Source organism: Pseudorasbora parva, chromosome 24 (assembly GCF_024679245.1).
Source record: "Pseudorasbora parva isolate DD20220531a chromosome 24, ASM2467924v1, whole genome shotgun sequence".
Classification (NCBI taxonomy): domain Eukaryota; kingdom Metazoa; phylum Chordata; class Actinopteri; order Cypriniformes; family Gobionidae; genus Pseudorasbora; species Pseudorasbora parva.
The window spans coordinates 36,990,441-37,005,572 of record NC_090195.1 but is presented as its reverse complement, the minus strand read 5'-3'; the positions used below and the strand labels follow the sequence as shown (position 1 = coordinate 37,005,572).

The following is a 15,132-nucleotide window of genomic DNA, read 5'->3' as shown; positions in this document are numbered from 1 at the left end:
TATGCATAATAAAAAAATACCATGTGTACAAATAAAATAGAATGAGTTGTAAAAAGAATTATAATAACTAAAGAGAAAATGTTGAAATTCAGGTACTCATCTGAGATGGAATATAAGACAAATTGAAGTTTACTTAATCTGTTTGTGTTGAGATTACATGAATGCTGTGTTTTATTAACTGAAACTGGACGGGCTTGTTAGTTCCCAGCATGCTTTACATATGGCTAAATCAAGAGCGAGTAAATGTTGTAATTTTTTATGTAAAAGTGTTATTTTATGTATTTTTTAGGAAAATAAGAAAGGGGGAGTCTTGATTGTGTTTAATATTCAATTATATTGAAATTATTAGAATAATTTAAATTACAGTGGGTTATTATTGTGGAGAAGAGGGGAGCATTTACTTAAGCTGTGGATTAATACAGATAATGTCATAATGGCTTTGCTGAAAGAGCTTTTAATGCTTAGCATTTAAGATACTAATGTGTGTTATTGCTAGCTACAGTGAAAGTATGTCAATAGCTAGTACAGTAATACAATTCAGTTGCGTAACTAAAAAGTATTAAAGTTTATTAAACTGAAGTGGATGAATGAGTATATGAAACTAAATGTCTGAATCATGTCAGGGAGTCGTATAAAATTCCCTTTGAGATTTATAATGACGTCATTCCATGATGTTGAAGTTACATGCTCAAATAATGTTTGTTTAACTTAATTATTTCATGTGGGACTGATGTGCACAATGTAAATCCAGCACACTTTTTTTCAGTGTACTCGTTCAGTAGATGTGTAATAGTGCCCCCTACTGTATAAAAGGGAAAGGCTGGCGGGGAAAGCTTTGAAAGTTCTTTACTCTTATAAAAGAATGGCTCTTTTAAGAGCTGCTTACTAAAAGCTGGAGAATGGTTGTCATCTGTAGAAGCTCATGTCTTCTGATTCTCATCTGGACCCCAGACGCCTCAAACTTTCTTCCTATGGGTTTGGATGATGATCCTAGCTCTGTTTTCAGTAGATGAATAGTATCTCTGTATTTGTTTGCTTGCCTGTGGTTGATCTGATGTTGCGTTAACATACTGGGCTCCACTAATGGTCCTCTCATCATTATGATCTGTATGTGGCTGTCATTGTTCATTAACGGTCTCGCTGAGACTCAGTTTGGCTTCATTGCGAGTTCATCCGGGCCTGTGTAATGTAAAGCCCTGCTCGGCTCAATAAGCGGCAGATGTGGTGTTTTTTCCACGAGAGGCTCACTCTTATTCTGACACTTCTGTAGCTGCCATGGCTTTTGATCAATGTCCACAGCAACGGTAATGCATTGGTCTGTCTGCTGAATGTCTCCTTGAGCACAAAGGCCGGAGCCGTAACCAGCTCTGAATGCTCCACTGCACCTTCAGCCGTGTCATTAAAGTCCCAGCTCGTTAAGAGACCCGCAGCCCTCACAACAGCCCACAAATTGCCCTGCTTTCCTTCCCTTTAACCACGCTATGGACTGATAGTTGGCCCTTTTATGCTAAGTAGTGTTGCAGTACTCGAGACCGGGTCTGAAGAGCATTTTTTTTGAAGGTCTTGTCTCGGACTTAGAGCACATCTGCAAGGATCACTAAATGGCTGATGCATTGTCTGAGTTAACATCATGAATGTGATTTGATGTAAAACTTACTGCTTAAAATGCCATCAGTAACTTATTTGTGATGTGATTTCTTTTGTTACTGTGCTGCCGGATTCAAAAGCAATGCTGCATTGTCTCAAAATGCCCCAAATTTATATAAATGGCTATAAAATTCTGAGATTTAGTTTTTTATATATAACAGAATATAATTAAGCAATATCACAAGAGCTGTTCTCATGAATATATAGCGTGATTGCAAATTATATTGATTCATTCAAATGTTCAATAAGTCAATATTAAACGACAAATTTTAAATTGTGTCTTTGTTAATTCGGCAATGTTTCGTTATTAAATGAATCGGCTGCTTTGAACAAATCGGTTGAATAAATGATTCTGTGAATGTTACATTATGTTATTGTTTTAAAGTTAAATTAATCTGAACATTATTTATGCAGGTGAAATTGTACCAATTCAGATGCAACTTCTGTGCCATTAATTTTATTGTGAGTGATTTGATTAATAACAGCGCTGAAGTGATTTACTATTCAAATTATAATTAATCATTAAATATAAGTAATTTCTCCGACAGTAGATATGGATCTTTTAGATTAATTTAAGGAGTTCTGGTCTGGTCTTGGTCTTGTCTTGGTTTAGGTGGTCTTGAAAGCAATACAAATGCTAAGTTGACAGTGTTTAACACTGTAAACATCACGTCAGAAGCGCTTCTGGGCCTCCTTTGCCGTAATAAAACAGACATCTGGTAAAGAAGGCTGCCAAGCTCAGCAATATTATTCAATATACACTCACCTAAAGGATTATTAGGAACACTAATACTGTGTTTGACCCCTTTCACCTTAAGAACTGCCTTCATTCTCCATGGCATTGATTCAACAAGCTGCTGAAAGCATTCTTTAGAAATGTCGGCCCATATTGATAGGAGAGCATCTTGCAGTTGATGGAGATTTGTGGGATGCACATCCAGGGCACGAAGCTCCCGTTCCACCACATCCCAAAGATGCTCTATTGGGTTGAGATCTGGGGACTGTGGCGGCCATTTTAGTTCAGTCAAGAAACAAGAAACCAATTTGAAATGATTGGAGCTTTGTGACATGGTGCATTATGGAAGTAGCCATCAGAGGATGGGCACATGGTGGTCATAAAGGGATGGACATGGTCAGAAACAATGCTCAGGTAGGCCGTGGCATTTAAACGATGCCCAATTGGCACTAAGGGGCCTAAAGTGTGCCAAGAAAACATCCCCCACACCATTACACCACCACCACCAGCCTGCACAGTGGGAACAAGGCATGATGGATCCATGTTCTCATTCTGTTTACGCCAAATTCTGACTCTACCATCTGAATGTCTCAACAGAAATCGAGACTCATCAGACCAGGCAACATTTCTCCAGTCTTCAACTGACCAATTTTGGTGAGCTTGTGCAAAGTGTCGCCTCTTTTTCCTATTTGTAGTGGAGATGAGTGGTACCCGGTGGGGTCTTCTGCTGGTGTAGCCCATCCGCCTCAAGGTTGTGTGTGTTGTAGCTTCACAAATGCTTTGCTGCATACCTCGGTTGTAACGAGTGGTTATTTCAGTCAAAGTTGCTCTTCTATCAGCTTGAATCAGTCGGCCCATTCTCCTCTGACCTCGAGCATCATCAAGGCATTTTCTCCCACAGGACTGCTGCAGACTGGATGCTCTTCCCTTTTCACACCATTCTTTGTAAACCCTAGAAATGGTTGTGTGTGTAAATCCCAGTAACTGAGCAGATTGTGAAATACTCAGACCGGCCCGTCTGGCACCAACAACCATGCCACGCTCAAAACGGCTTAAATCACCTTTCTTTCCCATTCTGACATTCAGTCTGGAGTTCAGGAGATTGTCTTGACCAGGACCACACCCCTAAATGCACTAAAGAACTGCCATCTGATTGGTTGAATAGATAATTGCATTAATGAGAAATTGAACAGGTGTTCCTAATAATCCTTTAGGTGAGTGTATATCATATTCTGGTTAACCAAGTGTCAGAAAATCATTGCTGGTAAACGCTAGTTTTCCCTTTCCCTTTGTTATTGATGAAGGGCTCGACATGTTGACCAGACTGTGAAGGAGTTCAAGTGGCTTTTCTCTGCTTGCTTGAGGAGGAATACTAACATCCTCTTTCTGTCGTCTTCCTATATTACAAGTCAAACACGCATCCATTTTTCCATATGAATCCAACATCATGATCATCATGACCATCATCACCTTTCCTTTTGAGGTTCTGGAACCGATTCTGTATTATGAATCTTTAAATCTTAACATTTGCACCATGTACATCTGATCAGGAATCAAACGCACGACCCACTCTACAGGACAGCAGGTTAGTGAAGGTTTATCCGTTCCAGTCGTGTAGGCTTTGAACCTGATGGGATCATCATGGGTTGCAGATCACACACTTCATGCCTGGTCCTCTCTTCTGCTTCTCATTGGTGTGTGTGTGTGTGTCATCAAACTGGCTCCCTTTCAAGTTGTCTTCAGTTCCTGCCTTTCTTTCCCTTCTCCTTCACTGGAAACGATGGAGTGAAGAACACTTGGAGCAGAAGCTGTGGCGGTTCAGTTGGGATGCTGGTGAAGTGGATGTTCAGGAGTGTTAAGGAAAGGGGGAGAGACGGATGGGAGTGAAGGACGGGAATGTCTTTGATGTGCCATTATTACTATTCCTCAGAAAAACAGGCACTGTAGTGGCTGAGCTCGTAACACTCACACATGTTAATGCTGGAAGGGGATCTGGTTCCCAAGGGTCCAAGCATGGCTAAACAGGCAAGCTAAGCTTGGATAAATATATCAATAATATTGATGCCAACACTGGTATTGGTATCGGATCAATATCGATATTTTAATTTAAATATCTCTCCTCTACGTTCATTATACTTCGCTTATGTTTTCTAACTCTACAATCCTGAGCAAAAACGCTTCTTTCACATCCTGGCCCACTGTGCTCCTCCTCCTGCTGCTCTGCTGTGATTCGTTGTTGTGTCGTCACGTGCCGAGGAGCAGCGAACTGAGTGAGCGCACATTGAAGGAGAGATCAGGATGGCCGAGAGGAAGAGAAGCATTGTGTGGAGCTATTTTACGGCACTAAATGATAATACTGCAACTTATGGTACATTTAAAAAGAGCATTTGATACTGTGGCAACACTACAAACCTATACAAACACTTAAAAAAAGGCTCTACAGAATTCATTCTACAGTGCCTGATAACTAATGATTTTGTGGACTTCAATACATTAATAAATAATATTGCCTAAATAATTGATCATTCATTCACCTCAGAAATAAGGACATACTGCTCTCCCCTACTCAAAAGTTATTTTTTTTTAAATAAAAAGTATCGTATTGGTATCAGTATCGGCAATACTGACCCTATATGTATTTGGTATCGAATCGATGTATAAATCTAAGTTTTTAAACACATGTACCCCTAGGACTGGTTTTGTGGTCCAGGGTCACATATACAGTGACTTGCACCTCGTCAATGTTGAGGATGTATTTAATTAAATCATTCATTCTTTTTTAAAAGATAAATATTTTGGGCCACAAAGCAAAAAATGTCAGGGCGATGCAAATGTCCTGATATCATTATCCTTAAAAGAATGAAGAATTACATTTTGGAGAAAAAAAACAAACAAAAACTGTAACCTCTTTATGAAAATATATTATGTTTAAATATACTTTACAAGAAAATAAGTATTTTTTCCAAAAATTAAAAAATTAACCACATGACTTTTTTCAATCTAAACTAACCTTGCCTAGTAAGTCATGTGGTTAATTTATGATTTTTGGAAATAATACTTGTCTTGTAAAGTATGTTTAAACATATAGGAAATATGAGTTTTACCCGATCTGACCTACAAACAGAAAGCAAACACCCTGAAGGCAGTCCTGTCTCTTCATCCCTCCCAATCCAATCTATTAGCATTCTCAGCTTCAGAAGCCCTAATCAGCCATGTTGGAATAAAAGCAGACGTAAATGTTATTGTCTAATGAATCTCTACACTAAAGTGCCATGAATGTCACTAACAGGGCCGAATGCTTCTCCTATTCCTCAGTTTCACACACCGCATCGTTCAGAAAGCTCTGGTGTAAGTGCGATAAGCGGAGGTGAGGAAGGCATGAAAGGAAAGGCGTATCGTGCTGGTGTATCTCACTTCTGCTCATTTGAAAGCCAGATGCTCTGAGACAGAAAGCAGATCGTCCAGAGAAGCACACTACAGCACTGAAGAAGAGCACTTAGCAGTGCACACACAACAGATCGAATCACACTGATGAAAGGAACGAGCCTGGATGAGTCTGGGCTGAGATGAAAGTACTTCATTTTGATAATGATGACTTTTTCAGAGGGAGCATAAACAGATGAGAATATGTTTTTCTTAAGTTTTCAAAGCCACAACTCTCCCTAGTGATTATCATAAGCAAACAGTCGCTCTCCTCACGCTCTGCTTCACGTCTGCTCTCATTCTCACATGCATTCACTGTTTCCTGCTGGATATCTCTGAAATTAATGTCTCTGAAATTCATCTGTTAGTGATACTGTTAGTGATACTGTTAGTGATACTGTTAGTGTTACTGTTAGTGATACTGTTAGTGTTACTGTTAGTGATACTGTTAGTGATACTGTTAGTGATACTGTTAGTGTTACTGTTAGTGTTACTGTTAGTGATACTGTTAGTGTTACTGTTAGTGATACTGTTAGTGATACTGTTAGTGATACTGTTAGTGTTACTGTTAGTGATACTGTTAGTGATACTGTTAGTGATACTGTTAGTGTTACTGTTAGTGATACTGTTAGTGTTACTGTTAGTGATACTGTTAGTGATACTGTTAGTGTTACTGTTAGTGATACTGTTAGTGATACTGTTAGTGTTACTGTTAGTGATACTGTTAGTGTTACTGTTAGTGATACTGTTAGTGATACTGTTAGTGTTACTGTTAGTGATACTGTTAGTGATACTGTTAGTGTTACTGTTAGTGATACTGTTAGTGTTACTGTTAGTGTTACTGTTAGTGATACTGTTAGTGTTACTGTTAGTGTTACTGTTAGTGATACTGTTAGTGATACTGTTAGTGATACTGTTAGTGTTACTGTTAGTGATACTGTTAGTGTTACTGTTAGTGATACTGTTAGTGATACTGTTAGTGTTACTGTTAGTGATACTGTTAGTGATACTGTTAGTGTTACTGTTAGTGATACTGTTAGTGTTACTGTTAGTGATACTGTTAGTGTTACTGTTAGTGATACTGTTAGTGTTACTGTTAGTGATACTGTTAGTGATACTGTTAGTGTTACTGTTAGTGATACTGTTAGTGATACTGTTAGTGTTACTGTTAGTGATACTGTTAGTGTTACTGTTAGTGATACTGTTAGTGTTACTGTTAGTGTTACTGTTAGTGATACTGTTAGTGTTACTGTTAGTGATACTGTTAGTGATACTGTTAGTGTTACTGTTAGTGATACTGTTAGTGATACTGTTAGTGATACTGTTAGTGTTACTGTTAGTGATACTGTTAGTGTTACTGTTAGTGTTACTGTTAGTGATACTGTTAGTGTTACTGTTAGTGTTACTGTTAGTGATACTGTTAGTGTTACTGTTAGTGATACTGTTAGTGTTACTGTTAGTGTTACTGTTAGTGATACTGTTAGTGTTACTGTTAGTGATACTGTTAGTGATACTGTTAGTGTTACTGTTAGTGATACTGTTAGTGATACTGTTAGTGTTACTGTTAGTGATACTGTTAGTGTTACTGTTAGTGATACTGTTAGTGTTACTGTTAGTGTTACTGTTAGTGATACTGTTAGTGTTACTGTTAGTGATACTGTTAGTGTTACTGTTAGTGATACTGTTAGTGTTACTGTTAGTGATACTGTTAGTGATACTGTTAGTGTTACTGTTAGTGATACTGTTAGTGATACTGTTAGTGTTACTGTTAGTGATACTGTTAGTGTTACTGTTAGTGTTACTGTTAGTGTTACTGTTAGTGATACTGTTAGTGTTACTGTTAGTGATACTGTTAGTGTTACTGTTAGTGTTACTGTTAGTGATACTGTTAGTGTTACTGTTAGTGATACTGTTAGTGATACTGTTAGTGTTACTGTTAGTGATACTGTTAGTGTTACTGTTAGTGTTACTGTTAGTGATACTGTTAGTGTTACTGTTAGTGATACTGTTAGTGTTACTGTTAGTGATACTGTTAGTGATACTGTTAGTGTTACTGTTAGTGTTACTGTTAGTGTTACTGTTAGTGTTACTGTTAGTGATACTGTTAGTGATACTGTTAGTGATACTGTTAGTGATACTGTTAGTGTTACTGTTAGTGATACTGTTAGTGTTACTGTTAGTGATACTGTTAGTGTTACTGTTAGTGATACTGTTAGTGTTACTGTTAGTGATACTGTTAGTGTTACTGTTAGTGTTACTGTTAGTGATACTGTTAGTGTTACTGTTAGTGTTACTGTTAGTGATACTGCTAGTGTTACTGTTAGTGATACTGTTAGTGTTACTGTTAGTGATACTGTTAGTGTTACTGTTAGTGTTACTGTTAGTGATACTGTTAGTGTTACTGTTAGTGATACTGTTAGTGATACTGTTAGTGTTACTGTTAGTGTTACTGTTAGTGTTACTGTTAGTGTTACTGTTAGTGTTACTGTTAGTGATACTGTTAGTGTTACTGTTAGTGATACTGTTAGTGTTACTGTTAGTGATACTGTTAGTGTTACTGTTAGTGTTACTGTTAGTGATACTGTTAGTGATACTGTTAGTGTTACTGTTAGTGTTACTGTTAGTGATACTGTTAGTGTTACTGTTAGTGATACTGTTAGTGTTACTGTTAGTGATACTGTTAGTGTTACTGTTAGTGTTACTGTTAGTGATACTGTTAGTGATACTGTTAGTGTTACTGTTAGTGATACTGTTAGTGATACTGTTAGTGTTACTGTTAGTTACTGTTAGTGATACTGTTAGTACTGTTAGTTCTGTTAGTACTGTTAGTGATACTGTTAGTGTTACTGTTGGTGTTACTGTTGGTGATACAGTTAGTGTTACTGTTAGTGATACTGTTAGTGTTACTGTTAGTGATACTGTTAGTGATACTGTTAGTGATACTGTTAGTGTTACTGTTAGTGATACTGTTAGTGATACTGTTAGTGATACTGTTAGTGTTACTGTTAGTGTTACTGTTAGTGATACTGTTAGTGTTACTGTTAGTGATACTGTTAGTGTTACTGTTAGTGATACTGTTAGTGTTACTGTTAGTTCTGTTAGTACTGTTAGTGATACTGTTAGTGTTACTGTTGGTGTTACTGTTGGTGTTACTGTTGGTGATACAGTTAGTGTTACTGTTAGTGATACTGTTAGTGTTACTGTTAGTGATACTGTTAGTGATACTGTTAGTGATACTGTTAGTGATACTGTTAGTGTTACTGTTAGTGTTACTGTTAGTGTTACTGTTAGTGATACTGTTAGTGTTACTGTTAGTGATACTGTTAGTGTTACTGTTAGTGATACTGTTAGTGATACTGTTAGTGTTACTGTTAGTGATACTGTTAGTGTTACTGTTAGTGATACTGTTAGTGTTACTGTTAGTGATACTGTTAGTGATACTGTTAGTGTTACTGTTAGTGTTACTGTTGGTGTTACTGTTGGTGATACAGTTAGTGTTACTGTTAGTGATACTGTTAGTGTTACTGTTAGTGATACTGTTAGTGATACTGTTAGTGTTACTGTTAGTGATACTGTTAGTGATACTGTTAGTGATACTGTTAGTGTTACTGTTAGTGTTACTGTTAGTGATACTGTTAGTGTTACTGTTAGTGATACTGTTAGTGTTACTGTTAGTGATACTGTTAGTGTTACTGTTAGTTCTGTTAGTACTGTTAGTGATACTGTTAGTGTTACTGTTGGTGTTACTGTTGGTGTTACTGTTGGTGATACAGTTAGTGTTACTGTTAGTGATACTGTTAGTGTTACTGTTAGTGATACTGTTAGTGATACTGTTAGTGTTACTGTTAGTGATACTGTTAGTGTTACTGTTAGTGATACTGTTAGTGATACTGTTAGTGTTACTGTTAGTGTTACTGTTAGTGTTACTGTTAGTGATACTGTTAGTGTTACTGTTAGTGTTACTGTTAGTGTTACTGTTAGTGATACTGTTAGTGATACTGTTAGTGTTACTGTTAGTGTTACTGTTAGTGATACTGTTAGTGTTACTGTTAGTGATACTGTTAGTGATACTGTTAGTGTTACTGTTAGTGTTACTGTTAGTGATACTGTTAGTGATACTGTTAGTGTTACTGTTAGTGATACTGTTAGTGTTACTGTTAGTGTTACTGTTAGTGATACTGTTAGTGTTACTGTTAGTGTTACTGTTAGTGTTACTGTTAGTGATACTGTTAGTGTTACTGTTAGTGTTACTGTTAGTGATACTGTTAGTGTTACTGTTAGTGTTACTGTTAGTGATACTGTTAGTGTTACTGTAAGTGTTACTGTTAGTGATACTGTTAGTGTTACTGTTAGTGTTACTGTTAGTGTTACTGTTAGTGATACTGTTAGTGTTACTGTTAGTGTTACTGTTAGTGATACTGTTAGTGATACTGTTAGTGTTACTGTTAGTGTTACTGTTAGTGATACTGTTAGTGTTACTGTTAGTGTTACTGTTAGTGATACTGTTAGTGATACTGTTAGTGATACTGTTAGTGTTACTGTTAGTGTTACTGTTAGTGTTTCTGTTAGTGTTACTGTTAGTGATACTGTTAGTGTTACTGTTACGTTTGCTGTAGTCTGACTGTCCGGTACGCCAGTATGAAGAATATTTTTATTTGGGGTTTTCAGGAAATTCATACAATGTAGCAAAACAATCAGTAGAAAATAAAAACGTAAAAAGGTGCTGGCCTTTTTGACATTTCCTGCTGGGACATTATCCGTTAGTTTACATATATTTCCTTTAACCCTAAAACATGATGCAGTCCCATGTGTGATTTGAACTACGCGTAAAACACTTGTGAAATCCTTACTGAACATTTCTTCATATTAACAACATGTTGTGCTCTATTTTTATGGACTGTACTCCGAGTGTTTTATTGATCTAACCAGACCTTCAGTAACGCCACAATGTCCATATATAGTGTGAGGAGAAGTGAAATCTCATCATGATTAACTGCCTACTGCCCATTTCAAGATACTTACACAGTAGACTGACTATTTATGGGTGAACACAAAGTGCCGACAAAAGCGATTCTCTATCAACGGGGCTTAAAGTGAAATATGTCGGGAGTATATTTGATAGACTGAACCTCTCTCTCTCTCTCTCTCTCTCTCTCTCTCTCTCTCTCTCTCTCTCTCTCTCTCTCTCTCTCTCTCTCTCTCTCTCTCTCTCTCTCTCTCTATAGATCCCTCCTGCTGCCATCATGCTGCAGAACACTTTCCCCAGTGTAGGGGAGCATGTGAACAGGTACGACACATTCACACCAACAGATGCAAAAACATATGAAGACATTTATAGCCTATAAGCTTTAGCCAAAAATGGTTCCTAAATTTCAGACCTTTAAAGAACAAATCTGTGTTGAAACAACAGGAATGTCAATGTTGTCATATAAAATCTCTGGTTAATTATTTGAATACTGTTTCAAAGAGATGTCTATAAAGTTACTAAAATGTATCTAATTAATTGCATATTTGTATTTGCTGATTCAGATAAATTAAGATGGCACAAATAATTCAGTAATATTACATACATTTGTAATTATGCGCGGTCAGGGGGCATGGTTTGTTAATTTGTGCTAATGTGTTTATTTTTATTGCATTGAATGATGAATTAATTGACACATTACAAATAATGCTCTTAAGTGGGTTTAAAAAATAATCTTATTTCTGTTTGAGATGGAAGCAAGAAACAAGATTTCAATCAGAAATAAGATTATTTTTCTCAACCCAATCAGACCATTTTGCCTGTTTTAAGCAAAAAATGATTTTATTTTCAACAAAACTAGAAAAAAATATCTTATATCGTTTTACTTTTCTAATAAATGCATCTTGATTTAAGAACTTTTATATATTTAGACTAGAAACAAGACAAAAATACTAATTAAGAAGATCATTTTTTGCAGTGTAGCTTCACTGTGTGGGTAAATATCTAAAATGGTTACTTCTATTCATCTGTCCAGCAGTATTCCCAGAATAGGACTTTTTGGCTTTCAAGCTAATATTCTATTCTATAAAATTAACATGTGGAGATCCTTCCAAAATCTGGCCACGTGTTTATTTACAGTACTAACATGCAATATTCATATGATCATACAAGGTCAAAAACATCACTTCAGTTCAAAACAAACATGAATAATAGCAAACACACATGCTGTTCTGGAGATGTTCTTCCTTTGAAGGTGAAGAGTGATGAGAGAGAGTATTTAAGGTGTGTGTTTTACATGAAAACATGACATGACACACACTTCTGAATGAAGCCAGGACAGGTCAGTTAACCCGCTCCTGTTCGACCACACGATGAACACAGCATTACAGACGGCGTGAGTGTCGAGGAAGCTAAAAGCCCATCAGATGGGAGACGGTCTATGAAGAAGGAGATTAGGAGGAGAGAATAATAACACCTTGTTAGAGAGGGAATGTGCGGATGGTAATCGCCAGGCCGTTTCATCCTAATGGACGGCCCAAGCTTTGAAGAGAGCCTTTGAGAAGAGGCTGCTCTGCTTCAGAAGTCCTGCTGGCACCGCCATTGATTTACTCTCAAAACAAAACATAAAGAGGAGAGCGAAGAAGAGGAACTTTAACAAACGCACTGACGCTTGATTTATCTGCAGCTCTTTGTGCTGTGGGCGGAGCCCTGGCTCATGTGGGCGGAGTCTCAGCTTTCCTTTGATGCAGGGCAGCTGTTCTTCTGGAAAACAGCTCAAATATTCAATGTCATGAACATCATATATAGAAACGTGGCGATTATTAAACTCTATGTAGATTAGAAATAAAGTATTTCATATTCTTGTGAGCTAAACATCATATCCTGTTCATTCATTTGAGCTCATATGCAGTTGTGGCCAAAAGTGATGATGAAATTGACATCTTCAGCCATTCCTCAAATATTATTATAGAAACATGACAAATTATACAACATAATTCATCCAGGCTGTCCTACAGAGACATGATGAACACATGAGAGAACTGAGGAAATATGAATAACTGATTATCAATGTAAAAAAGAGCTTTTTGGTTTTTTTATGCATTGTTTTTTGCATAGTAAAATAAAACCTGTAGCTGTTCTTCTGGAAAACAGCTCAAATATTCCAACTTTACATTACAGGTGCTGGTCATATAATTCGAATATCATCAAAAAGTTGATTTATTTTACCAATTCCATTCAAGAAGTGAAACTTGTATATTATATTCATATTACACACAGACTGATATATTTCAAATGTTTATTTCTTTTAATTTTGATGATTATAACAGATAACTAAGGGAAATCCCAAATTCAGGAATTAGTGAAATAAATCAACATTTTGATGATATTCTAATTATATGACCAGCACATGTAAAGTCATAAAAATTCATATATAAATACATGTATAATGACTTGTTGATTATTAAACTATTAAGTAGATTAGAAATAAAGTATTTAATATTCTTGTAAGCTAATCCTGTTCATTATTTTGAGCTCACATGCAGTCGTGGCCAAAAGTGATGATGAAATTGACATCTTCACCTGTTCCTCAAATATTATTTAGGTTGTGAAAAAGATTCATATTTCGTAGTTATGCTTGGAGTCCATTGTTTTATTTGTGATAATAACGCAATCAAAGATGACAAATTATACAACATAATCCAGGCTGTCCTACAGAGAAATGATGAACACATGAGAGAACCAATGGAATATTAATAACTGATTATCAATGTAAAAAATAGTTTTTTGTTTTTCTATGCATTGTTTTTAGTAAAATGAAACCTGTAGCTGTAGATTTTTGCCAAATAGTTTTGTCAGATAATGCTTTAGTGTTTTGTTTTTCCCTCATATTTACAATATTTTAATATTTTCCTCATATTTCGATGGTTTAATTGAACTTGTAGGGTAATTAAAAACTAATATCCCTTCCGGACGTCACTTTTAGACGCGACTGTCAGTAGAGTATTATTATAATCCTTCAAATATATATATATATATATATATATATATATATATATATATATATATATATATATATTTGTAAATAATGTATTTTTATTAGGGCTGTCGATCGGTTAATTTAATTATACATTAGTTTATCTAATTAAATCAAATTAATTACATGATGTGATGATTTATAAATCTATTCACCATATGAAATAAGTATTTTATTATTTAAAATAATGTTTATTTCTAATATTCTTGAGCAATTAATGTTTGCTAAAAAAGCCAAATGAAGATAAATCAGACATTATTGTGGCAGATAAATAAATTACGAAAAATGTAAAATACTTTGTCTTATGTAAGTAACTAATAATGCTGAATTAACATAAAATTGACAGCCCTATTTGTAGCAAATGCTTAAATATTAACATACTGCAGACTTATTCACGGCTTTATGAAAATTAGTGTAGAGAAGCAAAGATTAAAATGTAAAGATTAAAACAAATATCTCCTGATAGTTTCCTCTCCTCCGTCTCATCCCAGATGTTCCTGTCTTTCTTTCTTCAGTGGAAAAGAAATGTGTTTTTGAGGAAAACATTCCCGGATTTTGAGGAAGACTTCAACGGGTCCAAGTCACAGTTCCAGTGCAGCTTCAAAGAGCTCGACACGACCCCAGAGGAATAGGGCTTTATTTAGCCGAGCCAACCACCACTTTCTAAGAAATATTTTACAAAATTATATACTTTTTAAGCACAAATGTTTGTCTTGTGGTGGTCTGCGATGCGGTACGCATTAGGTCATCACGGTGGGAAGAAATACCGCGGTAAAACCCTATTCCTCCGGGATCCTGTCGAGCTCTTTAAAGCTGCAATTTGGACCTTCAACCATTGGTTCCCATTAAAGTCCTTTATGTGGAGAAAAATCCTGGAATGTTTTCCTTAAAAAACTTTTCTTTTCCACTGAAGAAAGAAAGACATTTGGGATGAGATGGGGGTGAGGAAACTATCAGGAGATTTTAATTCTGAAGTGAATGTCAGAATGTCTTCATGTCTCCAGTCAGAATTGCACAAAATAATGAATGTTTCCAAATGTAAGCTGGCAGAGCTCCGCCTCCAGGTCCTGTGATTGGCTGACACACGCAGTGTTACTTCAGTAATATCTGTCAGATAGTGATCGCTTACTAATGCTAATGGAGTCGCTGAAAACTAGGAGAAATGCCAAAACTATACAGAAAATAAAAGTGCATTTTGTGTATAGAGCCAGTTCTTACAAGTTTGTGAATGATTTGACACATCTGCGTTCACACCACTGGAAAAAATCCAACTCATCAAAGTTTAGGCTAATATAATTAATATAATAATGTTTTAGTTAACTGGAC

The 15,132-nt window shown here is 36.1% G+C and overlaps 1 protein-coding gene across 1 annotated transcript in view; it reads left to right on the top strand.

Moving 5' to 3' along the window:
- Positions 1–15,132, top strand: part of reck (reversion-inducing-cysteine-rich protein with kazal motifs) — an 87,101-nt gene that overhangs the window by 25,018 nt on the left and 46,951 nt on the right. The window contains exon 2 of the mRNA XM_067434597.1: positions 11,032–11,093. Within this exon, the coding sequence (XP_067290698.1) occupies positions 11,032–11,093 (62 nt within the window). The remainder of the gene's footprint in view (positions 1–11,031; positions 11,094–15,132) is intronic.